Raw genomic sequence first — 27,202 nt, 5'->3', positions numbered from 1 at the left:
ACTCAATTCATGTTGTCTTTTGGTTTTGTTTTTTAGACTTTTGTTTTTGTTTTTAGACATGTGGTTTTCGACTAACACTGATGATTTCCAGGCACAGGGCTCAATAGTGGGACTGGTGTGATAAGGTGGTTTTCCTCTCAGTTCCAAGAGAACTGTAGAACTATAGTAGAACATCTCATAGTCACTCTTCAGGCAGCCGAACTAGTGTCTCAGCCATACCTTTAGTGTCATGAAAAGTCTCCTCAAGGCTGACATCCTGACAGTTTCTATTTATTTCATGGTATATTAATGAAATTAGTAAAGTGCAGTAAAATGTTCGGAGCCAAAGAGTACACGTTTTCGTTTTCTCATGTCCATTGTTGATAGGGTTCTGGATTAGGGTAATGTAGGGATGGATTGGTGATGAAGGGGAAATTAAGTTTCAAGGAGGCAAAATAGTTCTGTTGCTAAGTCTCTTCAATTGTGTCCGACTCTGTGCGACCCCATAGACAGCAGCCCATGAGGCTCCACCCTCCCTGGGATTCTCCAGACAAGAACACTGGAGCGGGTTGCCATTTCCTTCTCCGATGCATGAAAGTGAAAAGTGAAAGTGAAGTCACTCAGTTGTGTCCGACTCTTCGCGACCCCATGGACTGCAGCCTACCAGGCTCCTCCGTCCGTGGGATTTTCTAGGCAAGAGTACTGGAGTGGGGTTCCATTGCCTTCTCCCAAAATAGTTCTAGTGTGGACTAAATCTGATACCTTATCTTTCACAAGGACCCTCTGAAAACCCAGAAAGCCTCCAGGCCTTCTGAAGGTGCTTCAGATTGGAGACTTTATTTTTTGGTTGTACATTGACCTGAACCAGTCAACATGCCGTTATTGCAGATGGCTCCAAGCCTCTAGAAGCCCACCTCACAGTAAACTGGATTTCCCAAGTCTATCACCAGTGATTGCTTTGCCTTTTGAAAACTATCTGTGTTTGAAAGACTCCAACTTCAGATTCAGCCTCATTCATTAAATATTCCCTGACCATGCCAAGGCTGGAGTAACTTCTCCCTCATGTTTACTCAGCACTTGGGTCCTTAGTCAAGTGGAGTTTATTTAGAAATTAGAGCCATTGCTTTCTGCCCTCCAACCCACTATTCCCTTTTCTTGGAGGCAAAATTTTCATCTCTTTTAATGGCTTATTTTTTAATTTTTCTTCCATATTTGTATATAAAGTGCTATACTGCTATTTCTTTAAACATTTTTTTAGTTCTCTGTTTTAGTGTTTTCTGTTAGTTCTTATCAGGGAATATGAAAACATAGCTCTCTTTTCTGCTTTCTGCCAATCTACCTCAAATAGGCATCCTTTCTATGCCCCGACCCTTATAGTTTAATTTAGACTAAATCAGTATTTTGTGACTGTACAGAATCTGTCTACACCTGAGGTGTGGAATAAACTATGGTAGCTTTTCCTCAACAATTTTATGATTTCCTTGTAGTTAATAATTATCTTGTTTTTTGTTTTTAACTTTCTATGAATGCATCACTAATTCAACTTTATATTGTTTACTGATCACCTAAATCTCCTTTCAAGACCTCTAGACACTGGTTGTTTTACAGTTTCACTTTCTCACTTGATCTGGTGCACAACTAGTCCTGGGATCTTCCTTCACTGTCCTCTTACGCCATTTTTGGACTCTTGCGTTGAATTTCTTCTATCAGTTATCCTTAAACTTTCTTGGTTTTCTTCCTTGACACCTTATTAGAATACATCCTCCAGGAGCTTCTTGAAATACAGCACAGTGATAGTGTATTAAGACCTACATTTGGAAAATGATTTTAGCCTGCCTAGCTACCTGAATAATAATTTAAAAGTTTGTAGCATTGTAATTTCCAAATAATTTTTCTTCAGAATTTTGAAGCCATTATTCCATTGTATTCATTGTGTTACAGTAAGTCTGAAGTCATTGTGATTCTTGACCTATTTTTTTTTCTCTCTGGAAGGCAGTCTACATTCATTCATTTTTCAGGTTCATTAAATGTGGCCTCTTTGAATGTGAAAACTCATGTCCATATGTTCTGGAACGTTTTAAATTCTTTAGTTTTATTGTCTCCATTTTATCTGTCTTCTTTTGTGGAACTTTTTATTCATATATTGAACTTGTTTTTAAATTGCTTTTTTATTTCTCTCTGTGTATCTCTTTTTTTTCTCTCTCTCTACTATACTTTCTCAAAAATTGCCTTGACTTTTTGTGAAATTATGTTTTTGTTTCATGGTTGCAATATCTTATATCTCTAAGGATGCTAATGCTGATTTTTTATTTTTAAGTTTTTTCTCCCTAAGTGGTCTGTTTCCTCTAAATTGGTTGTTTCCCCTCCCTGTTTGTTTTGGTCACTATATTAGCCCAAATGTCTAGTAATTCTTATCCTGCGCTTAGTATTAGGGTGTGTGCGTGTTCAGTTGTGTCGACTCTGTGACCCTATGGATCATAGTCCTTCAGGCTCTTCTGTGAATGGGATTCTCCAGGGAAAAGTACTGGACTGCGTTGTCATTTCCTCGCCCAGGGGATCTTCCTGACCCAGGGCCTCTGCATCACAGGTGGATTTTTCACCCATGCACCACCCATACCCCAAGGCTCAACTGTGCCTGTGTTACCGCCCTCTCCTTCCAGCCAAAGACTTTTCTGAAGAAAAAACTTCTGACTTTTGCTGGGTACAAGGGGCAGTTTGTTTGTTTGTTTGTTTGTTTTTTCTTGATGCTGTATGCATTTTTTCCCCCCACTGATTCAAGAAGTACTTAATGATTATCATGTAGAACACTGTGCTGCAAATTTAGGAAGATGAAAAGAAAAACCAAGTCTGGACTCTGCCATTAAGAGCTTCACAGAACACTACACACAAACATTGATACTAGAGAGTGCTAAGGGACACATTTAGGTAGATTTAGTACTTTATATAATATAGACTTTTTAAGATGTCTTATCTTTTACATTTCTTTGGACTTATTGATAAAATGGTTTCTGAAACCACATTTTTAAAAAACCGCACCAAAATAGACAAGTTAAAATTTTACATGTGTATACCTATGGCCGATTCATGTTGATGTATGGCAGAAACATCACAATATCATCATAAGGTAATTATCCTCTAATTTAAAATAAAATTTAAAAAAAAGAAAAGATTTGGAGGAAAAAAAAAATAGCTACTACCAAATACCTTCCTTTGAAGATTTTTTGAAATGATTCCACTTCTGACTCTGAAGACTTTCAACTAGCTTTCCTAATTCTAGTTCCTCCTTTTTTTGTCCCCATTTCCTAGAGATACGTAATGGTGCTCATTCTTGAGCCTTTTGGAGGTTCATTGGTAAATTGGGCCTCTTACTTTCCCTGTTCCTGTTTAGAACTCATTTTATTCACGTATCCTAAGGCTGTTACTACATTTCTGTCAGTTTTCCGTATTCAGTGTTATAATTGTTCCTTTTTTTTTCTTATTCTCTCTGACCTTGGGGATTTAATACCTTTCTTAAAATAAACATAGATAGAAACAGAATATGCATTATACAAAACAATGTGTATTGTTATAATGGTGTTTGGAAAAGGAATGAATGAGTGTGTGTGCAATATTTATCTAGGACTCTTCCCTTTATGTACACTTGTGTTATCTCCTTTAGCTGAACCACAAACTCCTTGATTTAGTTTGAGTCAGAAATATAATTCTTTAATTCCCCTCAGCAGCTAATTTATTGCCTTCCACATGGTGTGTGTGTATATATATATATATATCTGTTGTTTGTCTTATTATGTAAGGCAGTGATGCCAAGTAAATGATATGTATAACAGTTTGGTAATTATTCTAATCCCCAGGCAGTTATTAATATCCTGTGTCCCTAGAGCAGTCATTTATATGTCCCTGTATTAGTCCCTTTAGTTCACATATTGAGTGTGATTGATAGTCTAGCTACTTAGTATTAGTATCTATACTAATGAATACTAAGTTAATGTTTCATAGTACGAAAAGGTCCTCAGTAGTTTTAGGCTTATAGATAGTAGATTCCATTATCCCAGTTGCATGAATGTTTCACTTCACTAGAAATTTCTTAGGGTAACAACGGCTGATAAGTAGAAATAAAATAAGGGGACCAGTGTATATCTTATTAACTGTCATGTCTTTCCAGTCCTAACAGGGGCTTTACAGAAATGCACTGTATGAGTGGCCACTCCAATTTTGTCTCTTGTGTATGCATCATACCTTCAAGTGACGTGTACCCTCATGGACTAATCGCCACTGGAGGAAATGACCACAATATTTGCGTTTTTTCACTTGAGAGTCCAGCACCACTTTATGTACTAAAAGGTCACAAAAACACTGGTGAGTGTAACACTTTGGCATTTTTCTGTTTGAATAAGTGTGATCTTTTTGAAGATAAAATTCTTACATCAGCTTTCCCTGGTTTTATTATTATTATTATTATTACCTATCACTGTGGCTTGATACAGAAAACCTTTTGAATCATCATTGTTCTATAAATTCTCTGTTATAGACTTACTGTCATCAGTAAGGGCTGACATACTTATATACGTAAAAAGCAAAGATTTCAATTATAAAAGGGAGAGATTATAGTTTTATAAGCTTTGTAATTTTGGCTTTTCAACCAAAATTTTGTAAGGAATTCATTTACTCCGGAAAACTGAGAGCACTTCCTTTATCTTTGGACTGTTATTTCCGTATTTATGCAGCAAATTAAGTCTCAGAAGGAATGTATGTAGGGGATCTGATATCATTATATGAGAGTATTTAATACTTTTGAATAATGTTTTCTGTGATTTGTATATATTTCTGTCTCTGTTATATTCCTGGACTTGTGATTGCTTAACAGCTCTTGGTTATAAAATGATACAGTTAATCAATACAGTATGTGTACTTTTTGTTGTTGTTGTTTCTGAAATAGTTTGGGATATCTGTAAGCAAATAGTATGGCCCATAAGCATTCTAAACTGAATTCCTTTAAGGAGTTTGCAAAATGCTTTGTGTGTAGGTATGGGAAATCTACAATACAGAGTGATACAGATTTTTTTAGAACTTTTTTTAAAGGACATCCTCAAATGTATATAAAAGTAGAGACAACGTATTTTAAGAGAAATACTATAATGCTCTCTTCCACCCATGTATTTGCATAGCTTTAAGGATTATCAACATACGGCCTATTTGGTTTCATCTTCTGCCCCTTCCACAACATTATTTTAAAGGAAATTTCCAATATACTATTTCATTTGTAAATAGTTCAATGTATAGCACTATAATAGGGTTTGGTAAACTTTGTCTGTACAGGGCAAGATAGTAAATATTTTAGGATTTGCAGGCCATGCAGTCACTTTCATAACTGCTCACCTCTGCTGTTGCGTGGAGAAGCAGCCATTGACAGTAAATAAATGAGTGAACATGTCTGTGTTTCAGTAAACCTTTATTTATAGACACTGAAATATGAATGTCATATAATTTTCATATGTCAAGAAGTGCCTTATTTTCCTCTCACCCACTTAAAAATATAAAAACTATTATTAGTTTGTGCACCGTACAAAAACAGGTGGCCCACAGGCCGTAGCTTGTTGACCCCTCAAAAAAAAAATTTACTCTAATTCTGCCATTATTTCTGGATTTAATACCTAGCATGTTTAGTTAAGAACCTACCACATCTACTGTTTGTTTACCCTGTGGCACACTTACCCAGAAAAGACAGGTAAATGCTTGCCTTCTGCCCTCCCCCACCTCTTTTGATAGTTTCAGAATGAGTTGATTCCCTAACATCTTGTTTTCTTTTTTGATTCTCAAACTGTCCCAATTGAAAGCTTCTTTAAACAATTGGTTCCTATGGCTTCTTTTTTTTTTTTTTTTTATTGAAGGATAATTGTTTAAAAGAATTTGTTGTTTTCTGTCAAACCTCAACATGAATCAGCCATAGGTATACATATATCCCCTCACTTTTGAACCTCCCTCCCATCTCTCTCCCCATCCCACCCCTCTAGGTTGATACGGAGGCCCTGTTTGAGTTTCCTGAGTCAAACAGCAAATTCCCATTGGCTATCTATTTTACGTATGGTAGTGTAAGTTTCCATGTTACTCTTTCCATACGTCTCACCCTCTCCTCCCCTCTCCCCATGTCGATAAGTCTATTCTCTATGTCTGTTTCTCCATTGTGGCCCTGTAAATAAATTCTTCAGTACCATTTTTCTAGATTCCTTATATGTGCGTTAGAATACAATATTTATCTCTCTCTCTCTGACTCACTTCACTCTGTATAATAGATTCTAGGTTCATCTACTGCATCAGAACTGTCTCAAATGCATTCCTTTTTATGGCTGAGTAATATTCCATCATATATATGTACATGTACAACTTCCTTATCCATTCAGCTGTCGATGGACATCTAGGTTCCTTCCATGTTCTAGCTATTGTAAATAGTGCTGCAGCGAACAATGGGATACATGTGTCTTTTTCAGGGTATATGCCTAGGAGTGGGATTGCTGGGTCATATGGTCGTTTTATTCCTAGTTTTTTAAGGAGTCTCCATACTATCTTCCATAGTGGCTGTATCAATTTTTATTCCCACCAACAGTGTAAGAACGTTCCCTTTTTTCCACACCCCTGTGGCTTCTTGGTAAGCCCTTACTTTAGATACTATAGAATGTTCTAGACCTGAAGTCAACAATTTTGCCAAGAACCTTATGTTTTTCTTTTAGTGGGAGATAGTATTTAGAAACCTCGATTTGAGTTGTGGTCCAGGATTTTTTTTTTAATTAATTTTGTTTTGTAATTAAACATACAGTTTACAAAGAAAAAGCTGTTTAACACGGTGAGTTCAGAGAAGTCTGTGTTGCTTTTTCACACCGTCCTTTTCTTATAAGTAATTTTTTGTATTATTCTATTTTCATGTGAAATTTTAATTTTTGTTAATTGGCGGAAAATTGCTTTACAGTGTTATGTCAGTTTCTGCCATTCTGCAATTTGAATCAGTCATAATTATATATATATATATATATATATCCCCTCCCTGTAAGTGACTAGTTTTTTATTAATAGCTCTGTTCTTTCTGGAAAAAAACAAAAAAAATAGCATATCTATGTTACCCCTTTCTTAGATAGAAGGTAACATACTGTATTTAGTTTTCTACCCTGGCTATTTTTACTTGATAATACTGTCCTGGAATACTTTATTGCTGTATATAGAAATCTTCGTTCATTTTTACAGTGGCATTATATTTCATTGTGTAGCTATACTAAAGCTATTTTAGCTTATTCAACTGGTCTCCTATTGATGGATATCTAAGTTTCCAATCTTTTGCTCGTACAAATGTCTTTTGGTTGGGTTTTTATGTGTGTGTGAGTGTAATTTAGGTATGATATCCAATTCTGGATCAAAGGGTAAATGCATATGTAATTTTATTAATTATTGCCAAACCCCCTAATTTGGTGTCATAACCTTTATTGCATTTCCAGCAGCAATATTTGAATCCCTTCTTCCCTTACCAGTCAAATATGTTGTCAGATTTTTAGATTGTTGCCAAAATGATGTTTTAGTATGGGGTAATTTGCATCTCTCATTATGGAGGGGGACATTTTTTTAAATATGGAAGGCTCGTTGGCATTTTGTCCCCCTGAGAGCTATATTCTTGTTTTCCTGTTTTTGTAATGCAAAGGTTTATTTTATGTAATCATATGTATCTTGATTTTGTAAAGGTGTTTCTCATAGAAACCTGTGCAGTAAAAATATTGCTTCATATTTTAAGGGTATTTTTTCTGCTTGCTTTATTTCTAGTTTATCATAGGTTATCTTTTATTATTTTGTTAAGTTGCTTGATGATTTGGGGCCAGTGTCATTTCTTTCTAACTTTTTTAATTTTAAAAATACCACATCAGTGAGTTGAAGATGAAGAAATTAATGATTGACATCCTTATGTCATGTTGTTTTTTTGTCAGCTTTCTAGCCCAAATTTTGTGTTCTAAATGGTAGAGTCGTCCTGTTTTTTCGTCAACATATGTATAACACTTTCCAGTTACATTCAGTTCAGCTCAGTTCATCACTCAGTCGTATCTGACTCTTTGCGACCCCATGAATCGCAGCACGCCAGGCCTCCCTGTCCATCACCAACTCCCGGAGTTCACTCAGACTCATGTCCATTGAGTCGGTGATGCCATCCAGCCATGTCATCCTCTGTCGTCCCCTTCTCCTCCTGCCCCCAATCCCTCCCAGCATCAGAGTCTTTTCCAATGAGTCAACTCTTTGCATGAGGTGGCCAAAGTGTTGGAGTTTCAGCTTTAGCATCAGTCCTTCCAAAGAACACCCAGGACTGATCTCCTTTAGGATGGACTGGTTGGATCTCCTTGCAGTCCAAGGGACTCTCAAGAGTCTTCTCCAACACCACAGTTCAAAAGCAGCAATTCTTTGGCGCTCAGCTTTCTTCACAGTCCAACTCTCACATCCGCACATGACCACAGGGAAAACCATAGCCTTGACTAGACGGACCTTTGTTGGCAAAGTAATATCTCTGCTTTTTAATATGCTATCTAGGTTGGTCATAACTTTCCTTCCAAGGACATGAGTTAACTGGAAAAGCTGAGCCTTTAGGTTCTTTTCCCTGAGCTATTTTCCCAGTTGAAAGCGTTTATTTTCATGGCAACAACCTTAATTTTCTTTGCTTTGAACATACTTTACATCCATCTGGAAGTTTGGCACTGTGCAGGACGGATGGCTGTGTTTCTGAGTTGTACCTGTTATGTAGCTGGATGTCACTTGTCCTTTGGTGCTGAAAGGACTTCTAGGGTTTATATTTTTCATCTGGGCTTGAGAAGCAGTTGGCTCTTTCAGCTCTGCAAATCCCTAGGTTTGGACTCTTCATTCCTGCTTAGGAGCCAGCCAGTTCTTGATCTCATTCCTTTCTTTTACTACCTAGCCAGATGCATCCAATAGTAAATGACTCCTAACGCAGGAGTCCCATTTTCCAGCCTCTTTTCCTTAGAAAACAAATTTATCATGTCCTGAGTTAATGCCAGTGGCAGCTTTACCAAATGTTCCTTACTATGTAATAAGGATCATTGGTCTCCTCTCTGTGTTAGCAATCTCCTCATCACCTGTCTGTTAAACTAATCCCATATATTTCAGGTACTTGCTTTAGTGGTGCCTCACTTTTGCTGCTAATTCTGACTCAGTGAAGTAGGCTAGGTGACACTGTGGTAACAGACAGCTCTAGGGTCACAGTGGCTTAATGCAGTCAGCTTGCTTTGCTTCTTATAGCTCCAGTGCAGCAGGTATCCAGATGACAGGCTCCAGTGCAGCATGTGCTTTCACAGATGCTGGAGCAGTGGGGAGGAGCATGGCCTAATTTAGCTCCTGTTTTTAAAGCTTCCACCTGGAAATAACATGATTGCTGCTCAATTTTTCAATGCCAGAACAAGTCATGTAACATGCCTGAGGCCAAAGGAACTGAAGCAGTTCAGTCTTATAATTTGCTTAGAAGGTAAAGAGCAGACAATATTTTATGAATATCACTAATGGCTACCATGCACATTAAATCTTTACATGTTCCATGTGCTTCCTGGAAACCTCCCTCTTGGTACCTTTTAGTCACCTGTTGCATTCATACTCCCTGGGTTAATGTCATCTCCAGATTTCCCTATTTCCTAGATCCCTTGTTTACATCATTCTTAGCTTACTCTTTAGTATAATACAGCTGTTGCAGCTTCCTAAGAAAGCTGTAACATGGGGGTTAAATATATTTTGTATTTGCATATTGGAAAATAGCTTTATTCTAGTCTTATATTTGACTGTTAATTTGGCTAGATGTAGAATCCTGTGTTAAATCCATTTAACTTCAGAATTTTGAAGGCATTGCTCTATTGTCTTTTAGTGTATGGTGTTATTTAGAAATTTGATGCATTTCCCCTGTCTTTTCTATGGGACACTTCTGGTCCCTTCCCAAACTTTTGGGATCTTCTCTATTTCTAATGTTATGAAATACCACAGTGCATCTCTGTCTCTGTTTCTTAAAGTGCCTTTCACTGGATACTTCTGTAGGTTCATTCAGTCTGGATATCTTGACCTTCACTTTGAGGGAATCTTTCTTATACTGTTTCTTTGTTTCCTGCCCCAATTTCTCCTCTTTCCCCAGTTACTTCTTCATGGAATCTCTGTTACTTAGATGTTTGACATTCTAAAATTGTTTTCTAACTTTAACTATCCTTTCCTGTTTTCTATATCTTTGCCGTTTGGGTCCAATTCTCAGACTTTTTTCCCCCTGGTTTTTTAGTTTGGTTCTTCTATTTTTAGCATTTATTTTTCTTGGTCTCTCATTAGTTCTTTTTTTATATAATACCTGTTTGCAAATAATATCAGATTGAAGATTTTTCTTCTGATTTCTGAAATTGGATTTGTTTCTTATGGATATCTCAAGCCCTTTTCCCCCTTATTTTTCTGTTTCTTTGTTGTGGTTTTTCTTTTTCAAGTGGATGGAGCTTGGTGATTGGTGGTCTTTGTTAGAGGTTGAGCTGATGGCCTGACATTTTAGATGGAAATCCTTTCAAATGTCTGCATCTGGAGTTCTTGAACATTATTCAGTCCTCTAAGAATGCTCCTGCCTCTTGCCTAGGTGAATGGAGATCGATATATGCCTGACTGCTGGTTTTGTGGGAGCAGGTATAGGTACCACATTTTAGGATGGAGACTTTCTGCTTATTCTGTGTTTCTTGGGGCTCCTTATTCCAGCCATTTATTATGCCTGATGACCTGAGTCTAGAAACTCAGCTGCAGTTCCTCCAGAGGATAAACCTCCTATCTCCTTCCTGCAATGGGTGAGGATGTGCTTTCCTGACACTGTAGGCTGAGAGGAGAGTTCTAGTGTTTCACTGCATTGTGTGCAGGCTTTGAATCACTGTTCTCATTTCTTAGGTTCTCTGCTTAGCCCTATCCTCTGTGGAACCTAGTGGATACTATTTAGTATCCATAGTTTTGTGGGGCCAGTTACTCTGCTTCTAACCTCTTTCGGTGTAACCTCTTCCTTTTTGCTAAGTCAGTTATATTATTTTGTCTTCTTTGTCCTTGTAAATTAAGACCATTTATAGCATTACTGCGGACAGTCTGCCATTTTAAATCAGAACTCTTGACTTTTTTGTTTCCATGTTTTTAGATAATTTTTCATATTTATAATTTTTAGCTTGTACAGTTTTACATCAAGGTAAAGCATTTAATTAGCCATCTCATTACTGTTGAACACTTAGCTTGACTCTATAGTTTTTTTGTCATGTTGACTAGTGTGACCCTAAATAACTATGTAGTGTTCCAAAATCTTTTGCATTATTTTTCTGTATAGTTTCTTAGAACTGGAAGGGATTGTGCAACCCACTTAATCCTGCTCCCTCCTTTTACAGATGAGGAATCTGATGTTAAATAATATCCCTATGGTCAGATAGCTCCTAAATGGAATGGTTTGGACTTGGATCCAGGGAGCTTGGCCCTAGAATCTGTACTTTTCTGTATTTCCATTGAGTTAAGCCTTAATTAGCTAAATACCCTCACTTCATAAAGTGAACTTAAAATTGTAGTGTTTTAGTAACTGGCAAGATTGAGCATTTTTCTCTATGCAAATATGTTAATTAACCTTTTTCTCCTTTAGTTTGTAGTCTTTCATCTGGCAAGTTTGGGACATTACTTAGTGGCTCATGGGACACAACTGCTAAAGTCTGGCTGAATGACAAATGCATGATGACCTTACAGGTACAGTAGTTCTGTGCAAGTATTTGATAAAATAATTAAATATGATGATTCTGTGGCAACTTAATACCCATTTTCCTCACAGGGTCATACAGCTGCAGTTTGGGCAGTAAAGATATTACCTGAACAGGGCTTAATGCTAACTGGATCAGCAGACAAGACTATTAAACTGTGGAAAGCTGGAAGATGCGAGAGGACTTTTTCTGGTAAGATCACAGTAGACAGCTTTTGTAATCTCATTGCTTCATATTTGCACAGGTGATTTTTTTTTTTTTTAATTTAGAAGTTTTAAAGTGATACTTGAAAAACATCAGTGTATTTCAGCCATTTAATTTGGGTGAGTATAAATTTTCTGACAGTTAATATGTCATATCTTTTTAAAAGCTGTGCTGAGATCTGTCATAAGACAACCAGATATGGGCTAATAAATAGCTACTTCATAAGCTATAATATGGCTATGTGCTTCTATGTACGTTATTTATGTAATTTTTGGTACTCAGTTATGTTTTGGTTGTCATTTGAATGATTTAGTCTGAAACTTCCAAGCATAAGTCTTACTAAGTGTGGGTCAATTGAGTTACCTTCATATGTGTGGACAACCTCACTCATGCTTTTATTAATATTGAAATACATTGTTTAATAATAAGAATTTTCAGGCTTTGTTTATGTTGTACTTTCAGGTGGGTAGTCTTGTAAAACCTCAGCTATTAAATAACTCCTAAAATGAGGAATTGGCTGTCTAGTATTAGTACTGATGATTTATTTGTGTGGCACTTAAATTTTTGATGCGATTTTTGTTTGTTTTTCCTTGCTTCTATTTATTCCTTAAAGTTGATCAACATCTTGGATAATACTGCAAGAAGTCCCTTGTGCAGATAAAAAAACTATCTGTAGGTGGAAAATGGACAATGAGTCAGAACATCCCTCTGTTTCTGCTTCCATACATACACTATATGTGTCAAGTTTTATTAATCTGTTATAGGTAATCTAAATCAGCAAATACTGAGCATGGAAAAGGTTTAGATGTCTGATCTCCTTTATTAGATTACAAACTTCTGAAAATGTTTTGTCCTTTTAAAAAACATTGTAGCGACATCTACAGTGCCTCAATTAATATTGAAAAAATTGAATCTTACTACGTTTTTAAAAACATTTAATGTCCTTTGAGAGGAATAAATACATACACGTATATATAATCTAGCTATACAATAACAAGTTTTAATTCAGTAAATTCTTGCCCTTTTAAAAAAATCAAGTGCTTAATTTTTATTTTATCATTTTAATGCCTTCATTATATAAATTAAGAAATATTTCCCTTGGTAAAGCAACAATGTTTAGCTTTATATGTTTTGGTTGAATCAAAAGAGTGAGAGAAGTTGTTATTTGAATCAAAAGAGGTAGGAAATAAGAGGCAGGAAACTTGAATTCTTGCTTTAGCTCTGCCACTAATTGTGTGGTTTTAGATAAATTAATCTCTCTCAACCTATTTCACATTTGAATAAAGTTTATCCTATGATAGATTTTATTTCAAACTCTTAAATAATTGAAATCTTTTTTGTAATCCTGGTTTTTGTTTTCTTGGTGCTTTATAAATACTAATCTTAGTATTATGTAGTGAGAAATTGAGGAGCTATTTACTTTGTTATTCATGTGTTATATTTGAGTATTATGTATGTTATGAATAATAACTCTTGTTACTGGGGAAAAAAAGTTGAAATGAATTCTCAAGTAAAAATCATGGGGGAACTTCCCTGTCAGTCCAGTGGTTAAGACTTCACGCTTCTACCACAGGTGATCAGGTCTGATCCCTGGTTGGGAACTAAGGCCCCGCATGCCACACAGCCAACAAATAAATAAAGGATTTCCTTTAAAAAAAAATTGTATGAATCAAAATCCCATTTCTGGAGGGTTTTAAGAAATAATGTAGAGAAGATATGATAAATATAAAATAACTTCCTAAGACTGGTGATTAAAAAATACTGCCAAAACTACACTACCAATTTTGGCTACCAGGCTTTTCTAAGGGGAAAAAAATGTATTTCTCTAACTTGAAAATCAGTTTTTAATATTCACTGGTATGTTTAATAGTGTTAGTAAATTAAAATACATAGAGCCATCAACCAAATGATCCATTCTTATTGATTTATATATATATTTTAATACAGGGCATGAAGACTGTGTAAGAGGCTTGGCAATTTTGAGTGAAACAGAATTTCTCTCCTGTGCAAATGATGCTAGTATTAGAAGGTGGCAAATCACTGGCGAGTGTCTTGAAGTATTTTATGGTCATACAAATTATATTTATAGCATATCTGTCTTTCCAAATTGTAAAGGTAAGATTGTCTTATACTACATATTTAAAATTCTGTGTTGAGTGTTGTTCTGTCCCATCTTGAGGTTGGGAGGTGGTGCAGAGTGCTAATGGTTTAAATCAGTTTTCAGTTTACTAACTGTAACTTGAATAATTTAGTAACTTTACTTTGTAAATATATTTTTCCTAAGGAGAAAACTGTTATGATATCTTTATATTCATTCAGACTTGATGGTTGTGTTGTAAAAGGTTCTTGGGCATCTGAAGAAAGATTTCATACAATTTATTGGTGTAAAGTATAGTAAGATGTGAACATACAAAAATGTAATTTTTTGAAGTTGTATATGGTATAAGTGACATATACATAAAATTTAGAACTATAATTTATAAGTACTTTGGGGTTTAAATATCAGTAAGTGACCTGATCTGATCTGATCTGATGCCTATTTAGAAAGGTAGTATATATAAATACTGAATTTTATTTATTCAGGCTAATTTTTCCCATATTCATTAATTTTAGATTTTGTGACAACAGCAGAAGACAGATCTCTGAGAATCTGGAAACATGGGGAATGTGCTCAAACAATCCGACTTCCAGCTCAGTCTATATGGTGCTGCTGTGTGCTGGACAATGGTGACATTGTGGTTGGTGCGAGGTATTCACATTCTAGTCAATCAATCAATGATATGTGTCTAGGCCTTAGGTAGGGAGCACAGAGATAAGCCATAGAATTTCAGGTGAACTGGGGAGATCACAGGTATATTTGTGTCACTAAACAAAACAGTAGTAGGTATAACAGCTTTTGCATTAGTGATACATGATATATATTGCATTAGTATTGTATTACAGGTTGTACAGTTGAAACTTGAAATGAGAGAAATTACAAATTGGTGTGGGCAAACCTTTTGGAGAAGAAATTTGAATTGGGTTTTGAAAGATAATGAATAAAAACAGCAAAGAAAGTTTCTATCAAAAATAGAAGTACAAGTAAAGTGTGGCATGGGACCAGGAGTGACGTGTGTGGGAGACGAAGGCAAATGGTGGAGGACCAGTTCTGGGGAGCAGTGAGTGACAGTGGTAAGCTGGTAGGGTGGGGCTTAATCGTGAAGAGCCTGGAATGCCCGGCGTTTGTTAGATTCAGTGCTTGGGGTTAAAGGGTTATAGCTCTTGAGTAAGAAGTGGTGAACAGAACTTAGGAATCATTAAATATGTAGGTTAGATTTAACTAGTGGTGACAATGGACAGGAAACCAAATTAAAAAGCAACTGTAGGGGTGGGATGTAAAGTTATGAAATATTATTACCCCCACAGTATTAATAGATAAAAGACCAAAAAATGAGATAATGCAGAGGGAAAATGATCAGAAAGGGGGTGAAAAAAAAGGATAAAGTTTCAAAGTTTGAATGAGTAGAAGTCCACATGAATAAAAATGGAGAAGTGCGAGAACTGGTCTGGTGAGAAAGGTGATAACCTCCTGGGATCTGTGCTGTTAAGTCACACTCAGGCAGTTGGACTGGATCCCAGTGTAACAGCTGGGACCGCAGATCAAGATTAGCACCAGACTTCCAGAGACCAGGGATAGGGCATCTGAACGAAGAAATAGAAGGGAAGGAGCAGTACTAAAGGCTGAATTTATGCTACACTGTGGATAGAGAAAGAAAAGCCAGTAGCCAAAAAAAGAAAAAACAATCCAGGTGTTGAAATTCAAACTTGAAAAAAAGAGATTTTGGAGGCCAATTGTGATCAGTGTCAGTAAGTACATGAGGGGTTAAGGAATGAAAAGTTAGAAAAGCTTTTGGATTTGCTTTGAAAGATGTTAGTAGTGACCTTTTTGACATCACATTTTGATAGAAAATGATAGAAAACGGTAGTAAGAGGAGACAAAGACTTTTTTGAAGAAATGGATGAAGGAAAGGATCACAGGCTACTCTGGCATTGAAGTCAAGAGGAAAAAGAGAGTGACAGCCGTAAGAGAACGGGATCTACTAAAGCACGTGTGTGTTACTCCTTGGCTGGGTCAGGGTTGATATGTCGGTTTAGTTATTTTCACCCTAAACTTATTTAAAATTGAAGAAAAATAAATAAAGTGATAACATTTGCTGTTAGTAGAAGGTTAAGTAAGAAAGTTCACTATAGAGCTGAGTGAGATTAATACAGTTGAAAGTGGGTAACTTGCCTCTCTCACCACAAAATTTTGAAAAGAGAAATTATGGAAACCAAGTCATTTTCCCAAGAATAGAAATTGGGCCTGCCATCTAGTCCAGAGGTGAAGCTGTTTTTTTGTTTTGTTTTGTTTTGTTGGGTAACATTGCTAATTAATGGAATAGCAAGGACAGGCTCCATGTGTTTCTAATGAATGGATATCGAGCATCTAGTATTTTCTAAGCCTTATGTTGGGCATTTGAGCCCTTGTAAGTGAAACAGTTCACCACTCTTTTGTATACCGTAATACATGTGTACTACTAACTTTGAAAGTGTATACTATACCTGTAGATTTTTGTGATGGTAAATATTTAATTTGGAATTGAAAATTGTGTTAAATATATATCTCTTTGTTCTTTGCCAGTAACTTTTTTCTTAAAAAGTCTTTTTCCATCCTTTCTGTTGCTTTGGAAAGTAGAGAGTAGTGTGCTGAAATCAGCATAGTTCTATATTCAGCAATAAATATGTAGTAACATTTTTCATATTCACATATACAGATTATTTTTGCTTTGGATCTTTTAAGTGTGATAATGTTAATACATTGTGGTAATGACTTAAAATCAGTTTCTGTTTCATTACAGTGATGGTATTATTAGAGTGTTTACAGAATCAGAGGATCGGACAGCAAGTGCTGAGGAAATCAAGGCTTTTGAAAGAGAACTCTCTCAAGCAACCATTGATTCCAAAACTGGTGACTTAGGGGACATTAATGCTGAACAACTTCCTGGGAGGGAACATCTGAATGAACCTGGTAAATATTTCAATGTATCTAGTAGTAAAAAACGTTACCATGTTTGCCTTTTGGAATAATCAGTGACAGAAAAAAAGATTGTTTTGTTTAAGTCATTCAGTATTATTTTCATTGCCAGGCACCAATTTCTGAGAATTTTTATTATGCATAATCACAATGAGAAACCCATGTTCTTTTTGCCTCTGCCTCATCATTTTAAAGACTTTGAGCTAAGTTCCCCATAAACAGGAATCTTTTTTTTTAATACTTAGTTCATGTATATGGTAGGTGTTCAGAAGTCAATCATTTAATAACTTTTGGTTGACTTGATTCTCTGAGAGGCTGTATAGACTAAAAATGAGTTTAAATAATGGAATGTCTGCTTAATGAGTTAGGCATCATTTGAGCTTAAAATCAGGACAGTGGTTGTCTCAAATGAAACTTTATGTTGGATGGATCCGTGATCCCTTGATCCATGAATCCCTGGGGGTTCTGAGATCCTTTCAGGATATCCATATGGTCATAACTAGTTTTGTAATACAAAAATGTTATTTGACTTTTAACACTGTGTTAACAAAATGGTATAAAAGCAGTGGTGGGTAAAACTGCTGGCTCCTTAGTACACAGATCAAGGCAGTGGCACCAGACTGTTCAGGTGGTCATGGTGTTCTTCACTGGCATGCGGTTATTGTTTTTAAGAAAAAATGCATCTGCTCTTAAGAATGTTCCTGAAAAAGCATTAAAAATTGCATTTTGGCCCTTTAGTACATGTTTTTAACGTTCTGGCTGACAAGATGTAAAGAACACCTACAGTATACCAGAGCGCCACATGCCTCTGGGTTAAGTACTTCTGCAGTCATTGGAGTTGCAGGCTGAACTTTCCCTTTTTTCATGGAATGCCACTTTTATTTCGAAGAACAGCTGTAGTTATTCAGACTTAGATATTTGGCAGGCCTTTTTTGGAAAATGAATGAAATGAGCATGTCACTCTAAGGAAAACGATTGATAGTATTTGTTGCCAAAGATAAGATTCAAACTTCCAACTGAAAATTGAAATTTTGAAAGACTTGTAACATCAGTGGTAATATTAACAAATGAGACTTTTTAATATTGAATAATAAAATGTGTAATCATATAGAAGATCTGTATAGATCAGTGATTTAATCAGTGTTTTCCAGATGACCAGTTTGTGGTCTAACAATCATAAATGAGTAAAAGAACTGTTCAGAGTTTGATGGACCAATGGATTTTAGTATAATAGAGCATGACAAGTTCATTGATATGATTTTAGATTCTAAAGTTTTAACCTTTTAGGATCTGCCCATGTAGAATATCCACATTTTTCTGAAAAGGCTGTTAGACCAGTCCTCTCTTTTCAACTGTATTATCTGTGTGACATGGGATTTTCTTGATATACTGCAACCGAATAACAAATTACAAAGGTTAAATGCAGGGTCAGGTATGATAATCCAGCTGTCTTCCATTAAGAGAGACGGTAAAGAGATTTACGAAAACATACAACAACGCCCAACGCCAGTCTTCTTACTAAATTTCTAAAACTAATTTTTCATTAAACTATTACTTATTCAATATGTAATGGATCTATTGGGCTTCCCTGGTGGCTCAGTGGTAAAGAATCTGCCTGCCAATGCAGGAGACGCAGGTTCAATCTCTGGGTCCTGAAGATCCCCTAGAGAAGGAAATGGCAATCTACTCCAGTACTTTTGCCTTGGAAATCCTATGGACAGAGGAGCCTGGTGGGCTACTGTCCATGAGGTTGCAAAAGACTCAGACATGGCTTAATGACTAAACAACAATAACAAAGAGATCACTTACTGTTTTCCATGAAGTAAATATATTTTTTATTCTTCTCATTTTTAATTTCAAATTCAGTAAATCAACTGATACAACCCACATAAAAAAATTTCTTTGGATTTCTGAAACCAGAGTTTGAATACGTTCATATCATTTCATGTTTTTAATATTCTTATAGTTCTTTGCAAAAATGTGATCTTTTTGTCCATACATATATACACATTCAGTAAATATTTACTAGGTACTTACTGTGTACCTGGCATTGTTCTAAACTCTACACAATACAGATTCTTTTCTCACAAATTTATACTCTACAGGAGGAGGCAGATAATTTAAAAGTAAGTAGATATACAAGTATGTCAGATAATGATAAATTCTATGGGAAAAGTAAAGCAGGAGTTGAGTTTTAATAAAAATCAAAACAGGAGTTATAAATTCAGTGGTCAGGAAATGTTTACTACTTAGGATAGCACTAGTTGCTATAACAGACAAATCCTAAAATCTCAGTGGCTTAACACAAGAGAAGGTTTATTTGTTGTACATTTAGAGTTCAGTTGATGACAGGGTGTCCTGGAATATGTACTCCTCTGAGTTATTCAGGTGCTCGAGCTTAAATCACCATCTTCAGCAGGTGCTTGCAGGGTCCCCTTGGTTATAGACATTCAATCACTAGATAGTATAAGAGGGGAGGGTAGAAAATGATGGACTAGGTTTGGAACCAGCATATATCAGACCCTAAAGCTGAAACTCCAATACTTTGACCACCTGATACGAAGAACTGACCCATTGGAAAAGACCCTGATGTTGGGAAAGATTGAAGGTGGGAGGAGAAGGGGAGGACAAAGGATGAGATGGTTGGATGGCATCACCAACTCAATGGACATGAGTTGAGTGGGCTTGAAGAGTTCGTGATGGAAAGGGAAGCCTGGCTTGCTGCAGTCCATGGAGTCGCAAAGAGTCCGACACAACTGAGCAACTGAACTGATATCACACCCACCCAGATTCCACTGACCATTACTCAGTATGTAATCTTGGGACTCCATTGTAATAGGAGCAGGAATTTCTAGAGGACAGCTAGGTGCCTCTGCCACTGAAGGCCTTCTGAGAATGTGACTTTCAGGTAAAGTTCCTAAGGAGGGTCGGAAGCAAATCTTGCCAACATCTGTGTAGAGAATATAATAAGCACAATAAACAGCCAGTGTATTTAGACTCTAGGGGGTTCCAGGGCCTATATTAGGAGGCCATTGAATCAGTCCAACTAAGAAATACTCGTGGCTTGTACCAATAGGTAGCATTGGAGATGGTGAGAAGAGTTAGTTGTTCTAGCTATATTTTAATGATAGAGCTGATGGAATTTGCTGTAGGATTAGAGTTGAGATAAAGGAATCACTCTTCTACTCTTTTTGGCCTGATCAGCTAGAAGAATGGAGAATCATTTACTGAAATGAAGTATTGTCAGAAGACATTTATTAATAAAACTCGTTTTATTTTTGATTAGCCAGCTACTTTTTTAGTAGAATCACATCTTTTTAATCATCCTTTATTTAATAGAGTTTCCTTTGAAGCCTTATTTTCTTTTTGGCCATTTTCTAGTAGAATTATGTTTTAAAATATTTAATATTTTAGGTATAAACTTTAACATTAAAAATTTTTCAATCTAAATGTTTGTAAATTTTACTCTGCCTTTCTCTGACTCACACAATTTTTATTTTAAGGTACTAGAGAAGGACAGACTCGTCTAATCAGAGATGGAGAGAAAGTTGAAGCCTACCAGTGGAGTATTAATGAAAGGAGGTGGATAAAAATTGGTGATGTTGTTGGCTCCTCTGGTGCTAGTCAGCAAACGTCTGGAAAAGTTTTATATGAAGGGAAAGTATGTCAACTTCTGCTTTCTAATTACTATTATCTTAAAGCATTTGACAAATTAATGGTTTTGTTTCCCTTTCCCCATGCTAATAAAATTTTCTTTGGTATTTTTACATTTAAAAATACATTTCAGTGGGGAGATTCTCAGTCTTTGAGTAGTTTTTTTTTGTTTGTTTGTTTTTAAGTATCTTTGCATGCAGAGAGAGCTCCTTTTGTGATGGATGCCTTTTGGTAGTTAGATGCATAAGCTATTCCCGACCGTTTTGGGTTTGGCACTTCTGTGCTACCCTTCCTCTCATGCTTCATGCCTAGCTGCATTTAACTTGACAGGCCATGAGGGACCCTGCAAGGCTGTGCTTATAATGCCGGCATGTGTTTTATGAACATGTTTGCAACAGCTAATACTTTTGGCCTTGAGATCAGCTAATTGCCAACCAATCTTTGGTTTTATAGTTAATGTGTTGTCATAATCCATCCCCTAAGTCTACCCCAGAGAACTACCATTCTTACAGCACATGCAGATGGTTGCTGTTAATCATTATCTGCCTAGTAGAAGTTTTAACATTGTGCTTTGGAGAAAGTTTAACACTATCATTATTAAAATAACTCTGTGTTATATATACCTTTAATATATATGAACAGACAGTAATCATTTATCTCCTTTTTATATTCCCATTTAAGGAATTTGATTATGTTTTCTCAATTGATGTCAATGAAGGTGGACCATCATATAAATTACCATATAATATCACTGATGATCCCTGGTTAGCTGCATACAACTTCTTACAGAAGAATGATTTGAATCCTATGTTTTTGGATCAGGTGGCTAAATTTATTATTGATAACACAAAAGGTCAAATGTTGGGACTCGGAAACACCAGTTTTTCAGATCCTTTTACAGGTAAGTTAGGGTTTGTATTAAGTCTTATATATTAATACTCCCATCAGAGTTGATTATCTTTTGTGTGTGTGTGTGTGTGTGTGTATTTAAACACCTATTATGATTAACTATTTAAATAAAAAAAATTAAAAATAAGATCTACAGCAGATTTATATTTTTGAGCTTCAAAGTATATAGTAATGTTGTATTTATAGAAATAATTGTAAATTGTTCTCTTTCAAAAATACAGCCACACTGTAAACTAAATAAAATTAAGAAACTAATTCAGCCATTTGAAATGCAAAGGAACTTGTAAGTTTCTTCATGTTACTGTTTCATGTTATTTTGGTGAAATTTATTAAATAGAAATTCTGTTTCACATGGGGCTAAACTGGTTAGTTATGCATCAAGTCTAGAACTGAACTGTGGGTAATTTTAGTTCATGTGTTATTTGTATTCATCATGTTCATTTTAAGTCACTTGTTTATTACATAGTATACAGTGTTTAAAGTGTTATAAATGGGATTAGGTTTTCATGCCAGGAGTATTATAACCCCAGTAGTATTAGTCTTGAGTCCTTGAGTGGAGTTTAATTCTAGAAGTGTTAGCCTGAGTTCTAGGTCCCGGAAACCAAGGCTATGGTATGGGAGGAAATACAATTCTCCCTCTTTTCTTAAATACAGGGCCAGCTCTAAATAAAATTTTGAAATTGACATTTTATTATTAAATGGGTTCCTGTCATTTCTGACCCCATCTTTCATGTGCTGGTGTTCTTCCTTTTTACAAGCATTGCACATTCTGTTCTTGTCTCAGATCTTTTTTTTTTTTTTCCTTCTTCCCTCACAGACACTCCTAAATCATCTTCTCTCCTTCTAGTTCAAAATTCTATTGTTCATTCACATCATAGAGCTAATCTCAGCTGCATGTTGATTTAAACAGAGGTATCAGACTGAATCACTACAGAACTATAAATAATGGAACCCTCGCAGATAGACTTGACAGAAAAAGGGAAAACAAAGCTTATATCTGGATATTTCTGGTTGGAGTATCAGCCTACAGTACAAAAGAGTACTGTATTGTATAAGCTGTCTTGTGGGATAGATAGAGGACAGATGTTAAAGCAGCTGTCTGTATCTGGAAATCTAACAGTCTCCCCTTTTTAACTCTTCCGAAACCCTTACCAGCATCCTCAGGTATATCTTTGGTAGATGCCTCCAATTATTTCCTTAGAGATACTAACAAAGCCTACTCACACACACCACACATTTGTAAAGAAATAAATGGGAAATCTGTTTCCTTTGTAGCACTCATCCCCTTTGTAATTTTCTTCTCCAGTAGGTTGTAAGCTTCAGTGGATACAAGCAATCTTGTTCCCTGCTGGATCTCCACACTGAATGTACTATTTGACACATGAGTTAATGAACCTGGAGGTTCTCTAAAAGATTAACATTTACTGCCTGTGGTTTTGATAGCAACAACAGCAGGAATTCTAGTGAATTTGTATAGGAACAGAAACTGATTGTGTGGTATATTATTTAGGTCAGAGACCAACTGCAATTTATCTTTTTATATTTGAATTCCTAGTCATTTTACTACTTAAGTGCAGAAACTAAGATATAATAAAAAGTATTAAAGTTAACAAAAACAAAACTTAGAGAATCGCTGAAATTTTAGTTTTTTACTGACCAACTGTAAGACTTCTGATGATAACCCCTCTTAAGATAACTCCTCTTATTCTGTCTTTTGTTGCCTTGCTCTTTTTTCTCCACACTTGGAGTCTTCTGATGTAAGCAGTGTGCTATTTATGAAAGTCAGAATTTTGACGTGCTTCAGATTTTCCTTTGTTTACATGCACAGGTGGCGGTCGGTACGTTCCAGGCTCTTCATCAGGATCTTCTAACACCCTTCCTGCAGCGGATCCTTTTACAGGTGGGAAACAGTTTTGAGCAATATGTCTTTCTTCCTAAAATGTGTAATATTTTGCATTCTGTAGCTTAACATTTTGAAGATATTATCCAATAACTGGTAATTCCCTTATCGGTATTTCCAATTTTTATGAATCTCCTTTTTAACTTCCTTTTTTTCTTTTTCCTTGAGTACTTTTCTAGCTTTCCCTCCTGACTTTTAAAAACATATTATTAAAATTCATCATTTACTCCAGTGGTCCTTCCTAAAAGGAGAGTAGCGTCATTAAAAGCCTAGATTTTAGAGTCAGACAGACCTTGGTTCAAAATCTGGCTCTACCACTTGTGAGAAGTTGGCAAGTTACTTAACCTATCTGAGCCTATTTTTTTTATCTGTGAAATTAGATAATAGGGGAATCCACCACCCAAGACACAGCATGAGTGCTGTCACTGGCGAGATGCTACTGATCATGAGCAAAGAAGGAGCCATGTGAGTCCTGGATGTTGGATGGAGCAGTGCAGTCAAGAAGTTTGGCCAGGCACATTTTGCCTTTAGCATGGAAGGAGACAGTCCACCCCGCTACCCAGGATTAGTCTTCCTAATCTAAGTTATTAATGGCCTTCATGAAGCCCTGGAAGTGTTGGTGTAGCTCTTCAAAGTGACTTTATTTACCAAAGGTATGCATGCCTCAGCATCAACACTACTGGAAAAAAATTGGACTTTAATGCAACTGAAGAAATCTCTGTTTTCAGAATAGCATTTGATGTATTTTATGATGCTGTTGTTGGATCTTCAGCCAGAGTTCCTGGACAATGTACCAAATTTGGGAAGAGATTCATAGCATTTATGGTATCTATTGGTCCTGCAGACTTAGTACTGTGAGCTCTAAAAGTGATACCGTATGGTCCTGTCTAAACCATAGAAGGGACCAACATGCAACCTTGGGTCATATCCTGAAGCTGTGAACTGCTCTCAGTAGGCTTCCCTTCTCCTGAGAATGCATTGGTGGCCTAGATGCAAATAGCTCCACCCTGTGCAGTGTACCAGTGTACTACAGAAACCAACTATCAAGCTAAATGTTGTGATAGCATGATGGCTATTAAGGAAGTCTTTGGTGACCCTGAAAAGGTAGTAAAGATCTGAAGAGTAGATCAGATGATCACTTTCTCTGTCGGCATACTCGGGCACAGTGATGCCCTGAAACTTAGAACAACAGAGTTCCTGAATCTCATTAGCACCTCTTTTTGGAACAGAAAGACTATTATACCAAGCTTCAAACAGTACCAACAAAGTCAAGAGAACAACTGGGGCCATCGTAACCGAAGCATGTCTCACTGTTGCACAATATCAATAACTCAGAAGATTCACTGATTATGGAGATATGCAAGATAGCATACTAAAAGTCCAGGAAAATTCTAAAGTAATAGGTTAACTGAACCACAGTTATCAAAAGATAGATAACAATATTTCCATATTGAGATGTTATAAAAAATCCTGTAGTACATACAAAGTGTTTAGCAAAATGCCTGGAATATATTAATAATATTTAAACCCTCAATATATGTTAGCTCTTATTATTGTTGATATTGTCCCTCCAGTTTTACCAGTAGCCTTGGGGTCAGAAGATTTCTGCATCTTACTTACAACTTAAGGTCAATCTTAATTCTTTTTTTTCTCCTTATTTATGGGATGCTTGTTTAAGTTAGTTATTGCAAGGTCCCACCCACAAAAATTCTGATACACTACATTGGTGAGGAGGTTAAAAATACTTATTGTAGTCTGACCCCTTAGCCAGGAATTCTGATTAAGTGGTCTTTTTGTTTGTTTATTTTTGACTGTGCTGGGTCTTCATTACTGTCCATCAGCTTTTTCTAATTGCAGGGCTGTGGGGGCTCCTCTCTAGTTGCTGTGCGCAGGCTTCTCATTGCAGTGGCTTCTCCTGTTGCAGATCACACTGGGCTCTAGGGTGTGCGGGGCTCCAGTGATTGTGGCACATGGGCTCGTAGTTGCAGCAGCTCCCAGGCTCTAGAAGACAGACCCAGTAGTTGTGGCACACGGGCTTAGTTGCTCCATGGCATCTTCCTGGACCAGGGATCAAATCGATATCCCCTCCCTTGCAGGATGAATTCTTAACCACTGGACCACCAGGGAAGACCCTGATTAAGTGGTCTTGGATGTGGTTTGCTGTTTAGGTAGTTTTAAAAGCTCCCCGTTGGTTTTTAAAATGAAGCTAATTTGGAGTACCACTAAGCATTTATGGGCAGGCCCTGGGAATCTGCATATTGAACCAGTGACTCTCATTCAGATTGGTCTGAAAACCACATTTGGCACACTGTAGGACTACATTCTGCCTCATAATGCCTTGGGCAAATTATTCAGCCTTCCTTTTCTAAATTTTTATGAATAACAATGATACCTAATTAATATTTAAATGAATTCCTGCATATAATATACTTAGCTTGCTAGCCAGCATATCCTGAAAACTCAGCAAATCCACTTACTCTGTGTTCTTCATTATTTTAATGAATCCCATTCACCTTTGTAGCTTTGTTTGCTTTTTCTGTTTCTGTTGCACTGGTTATACCAACTCTTGAACGTTAAAATCAGAGGGGCTAGAATAATAAGTAGCTCATCTTCCTTCTTCCCACAAAAGCTAATTTGTGGGAAGTCCTAAAAAAGGACTCTGAACATCTCCAAATTCTGCTGATTCTCTATACTTGTTTTTCCTGTTTCTTTCTTTCCATTGTCAGTAAAGCAGCTGCAAGTATTCTCAAATGTGACACTGGGCTATTATCATAGTATCTCTGACTCTCACCTAGTTTCTTTTCCATTTGTCTTATATGCCAGCTAATCCTGTGTCTGTATTTCAATAGAATAGTGTCCACCTTTCATAGTGGAAACTTGTGACTTTCTCGCCAGTCTAATAGCCTTTGTAATTCATTAAACTTCTATAATTATAGTATATAAGGCATGTAATTACTTGAGGATAACTTCCCTGGCTAAGTTTATTGGCTGACACTGTTCTAAGCATTTTGCTGTAATAAATTTACTACCCATTTATTAAGCCCATTTATTAAGATGTCATTCTGAAAATGTAACTAATAATGAAAATAAGTCATTCTGTGTAAAGAAGGAGCAGTTTGAACTTTAGTATAATTTGCCATTACCCTGTGCTTACTATGAGTATTATTGCATTTTAGGTGGTGGTCGGTATGTACCGGGCTCTGCAAGTATGGGAACTACCATGGCTGGAGTTGATCCATTTACAGGTACACACTTTTCACTTCCTTTTCTTGTTTTTAGATTTTTAAAATTCATTAGAACTTTTATGTAATAAAAGTTTAAGAAAATTGTCATCTTTTTCTTGCTGGAAAACATTTTATACAGTAAATCAAGACCAAACTTTTGACCTGACTTTTTTTTTTTTTTTTATTTATTTATTTATTTTTTTTTCTAATTTTATTTTATTTTTAAACTTTACATAATTGTATTAGTTTTGCCAAATATCAAAATGAATCCGCCACAGGTATACATGTGCTCCCCATCCTGAACCCTCCTCCCTCCTCCCTCCCCACACCATCCCCCTGGGCCGTCCCAGTGCACCAGCCCCAAGCATCCAGCATCGTGCATCGAACCTGGACTGGCAACTCGTTTCCTACGTGATATTTTACATGTTTCATTGCCATTCTCCCAAATCTTCCCACCCTCTCCCTCTCCCACAGAGTCCATAAGACTGTTCTATACATCAGTGTCTCTTTTGCTGTC

General features: G+C 36.4%; 1 protein-coding gene across 2 annotated transcripts in view; it reads left to right on the top strand.

Moving 5' to 3' along the window:
* Positions 1 to 27,202, top strand: part of PLAA (phospholipase A2 activating protein) — a 42,556-nt gene that overhangs the window by 3,521 nt on the left and 11,833 nt on the right. The window contains exons 2-11 of one of the 2 annotated variants that reach the window (XM_005904805.3): positions 4,142 to 4,335; positions 11,630 to 11,730; positions 11,813 to 11,933; positions 13,893 to 14,060; positions 14,559 to 14,694; positions 16,823 to 16,992; positions 20,502 to 20,659; positions 21,334 to 21,553; positions 23,390 to 23,461; positions 26,638 to 26,706. In XM_005904805.3, coding sequence (XP_005904867.3) covers positions 4,142 to 4,335; positions 11,630 to 11,730; positions 11,813 to 11,933; positions 13,893 to 14,060; positions 14,559 to 14,694; positions 16,823 to 16,992; positions 20,502 to 20,659; positions 21,334 to 21,553; positions 23,390 to 23,461; positions 26,638 to 26,706 — 1,409 coding nt within the window. The remainder of the gene's footprint in view (positions 1 to 4,141; positions 4,336 to 11,629; positions 11,731 to 11,812; positions 11,934 to 13,892; positions 14,061 to 14,558; positions 14,695 to 16,822; positions 16,993 to 20,501; positions 20,660 to 21,333; positions 21,554 to 23,389; positions 23,462 to 26,637; positions 26,707 to 27,202) is intronic. The other variant, XM_070375968.1, reaches the window with a different exon arrangement.

The sequence above is a fragment of the Bos mutus genome, chromosome 8 (genome assembly GCF_027580195.1).
Source record: "Bos mutus isolate GX-2022 chromosome 8, NWIPB_WYAK_1.1, whole genome shotgun sequence".
Lineage (NCBI taxonomy): Eukaryota > Metazoa > Chordata > Mammalia > Artiodactyla > Bovidae > Bos > Bos mutus.
Note: the sequence above shows the minus strand (reverse complement) of the source record. Positions and strands in the feature narration are given on the sequence as shown.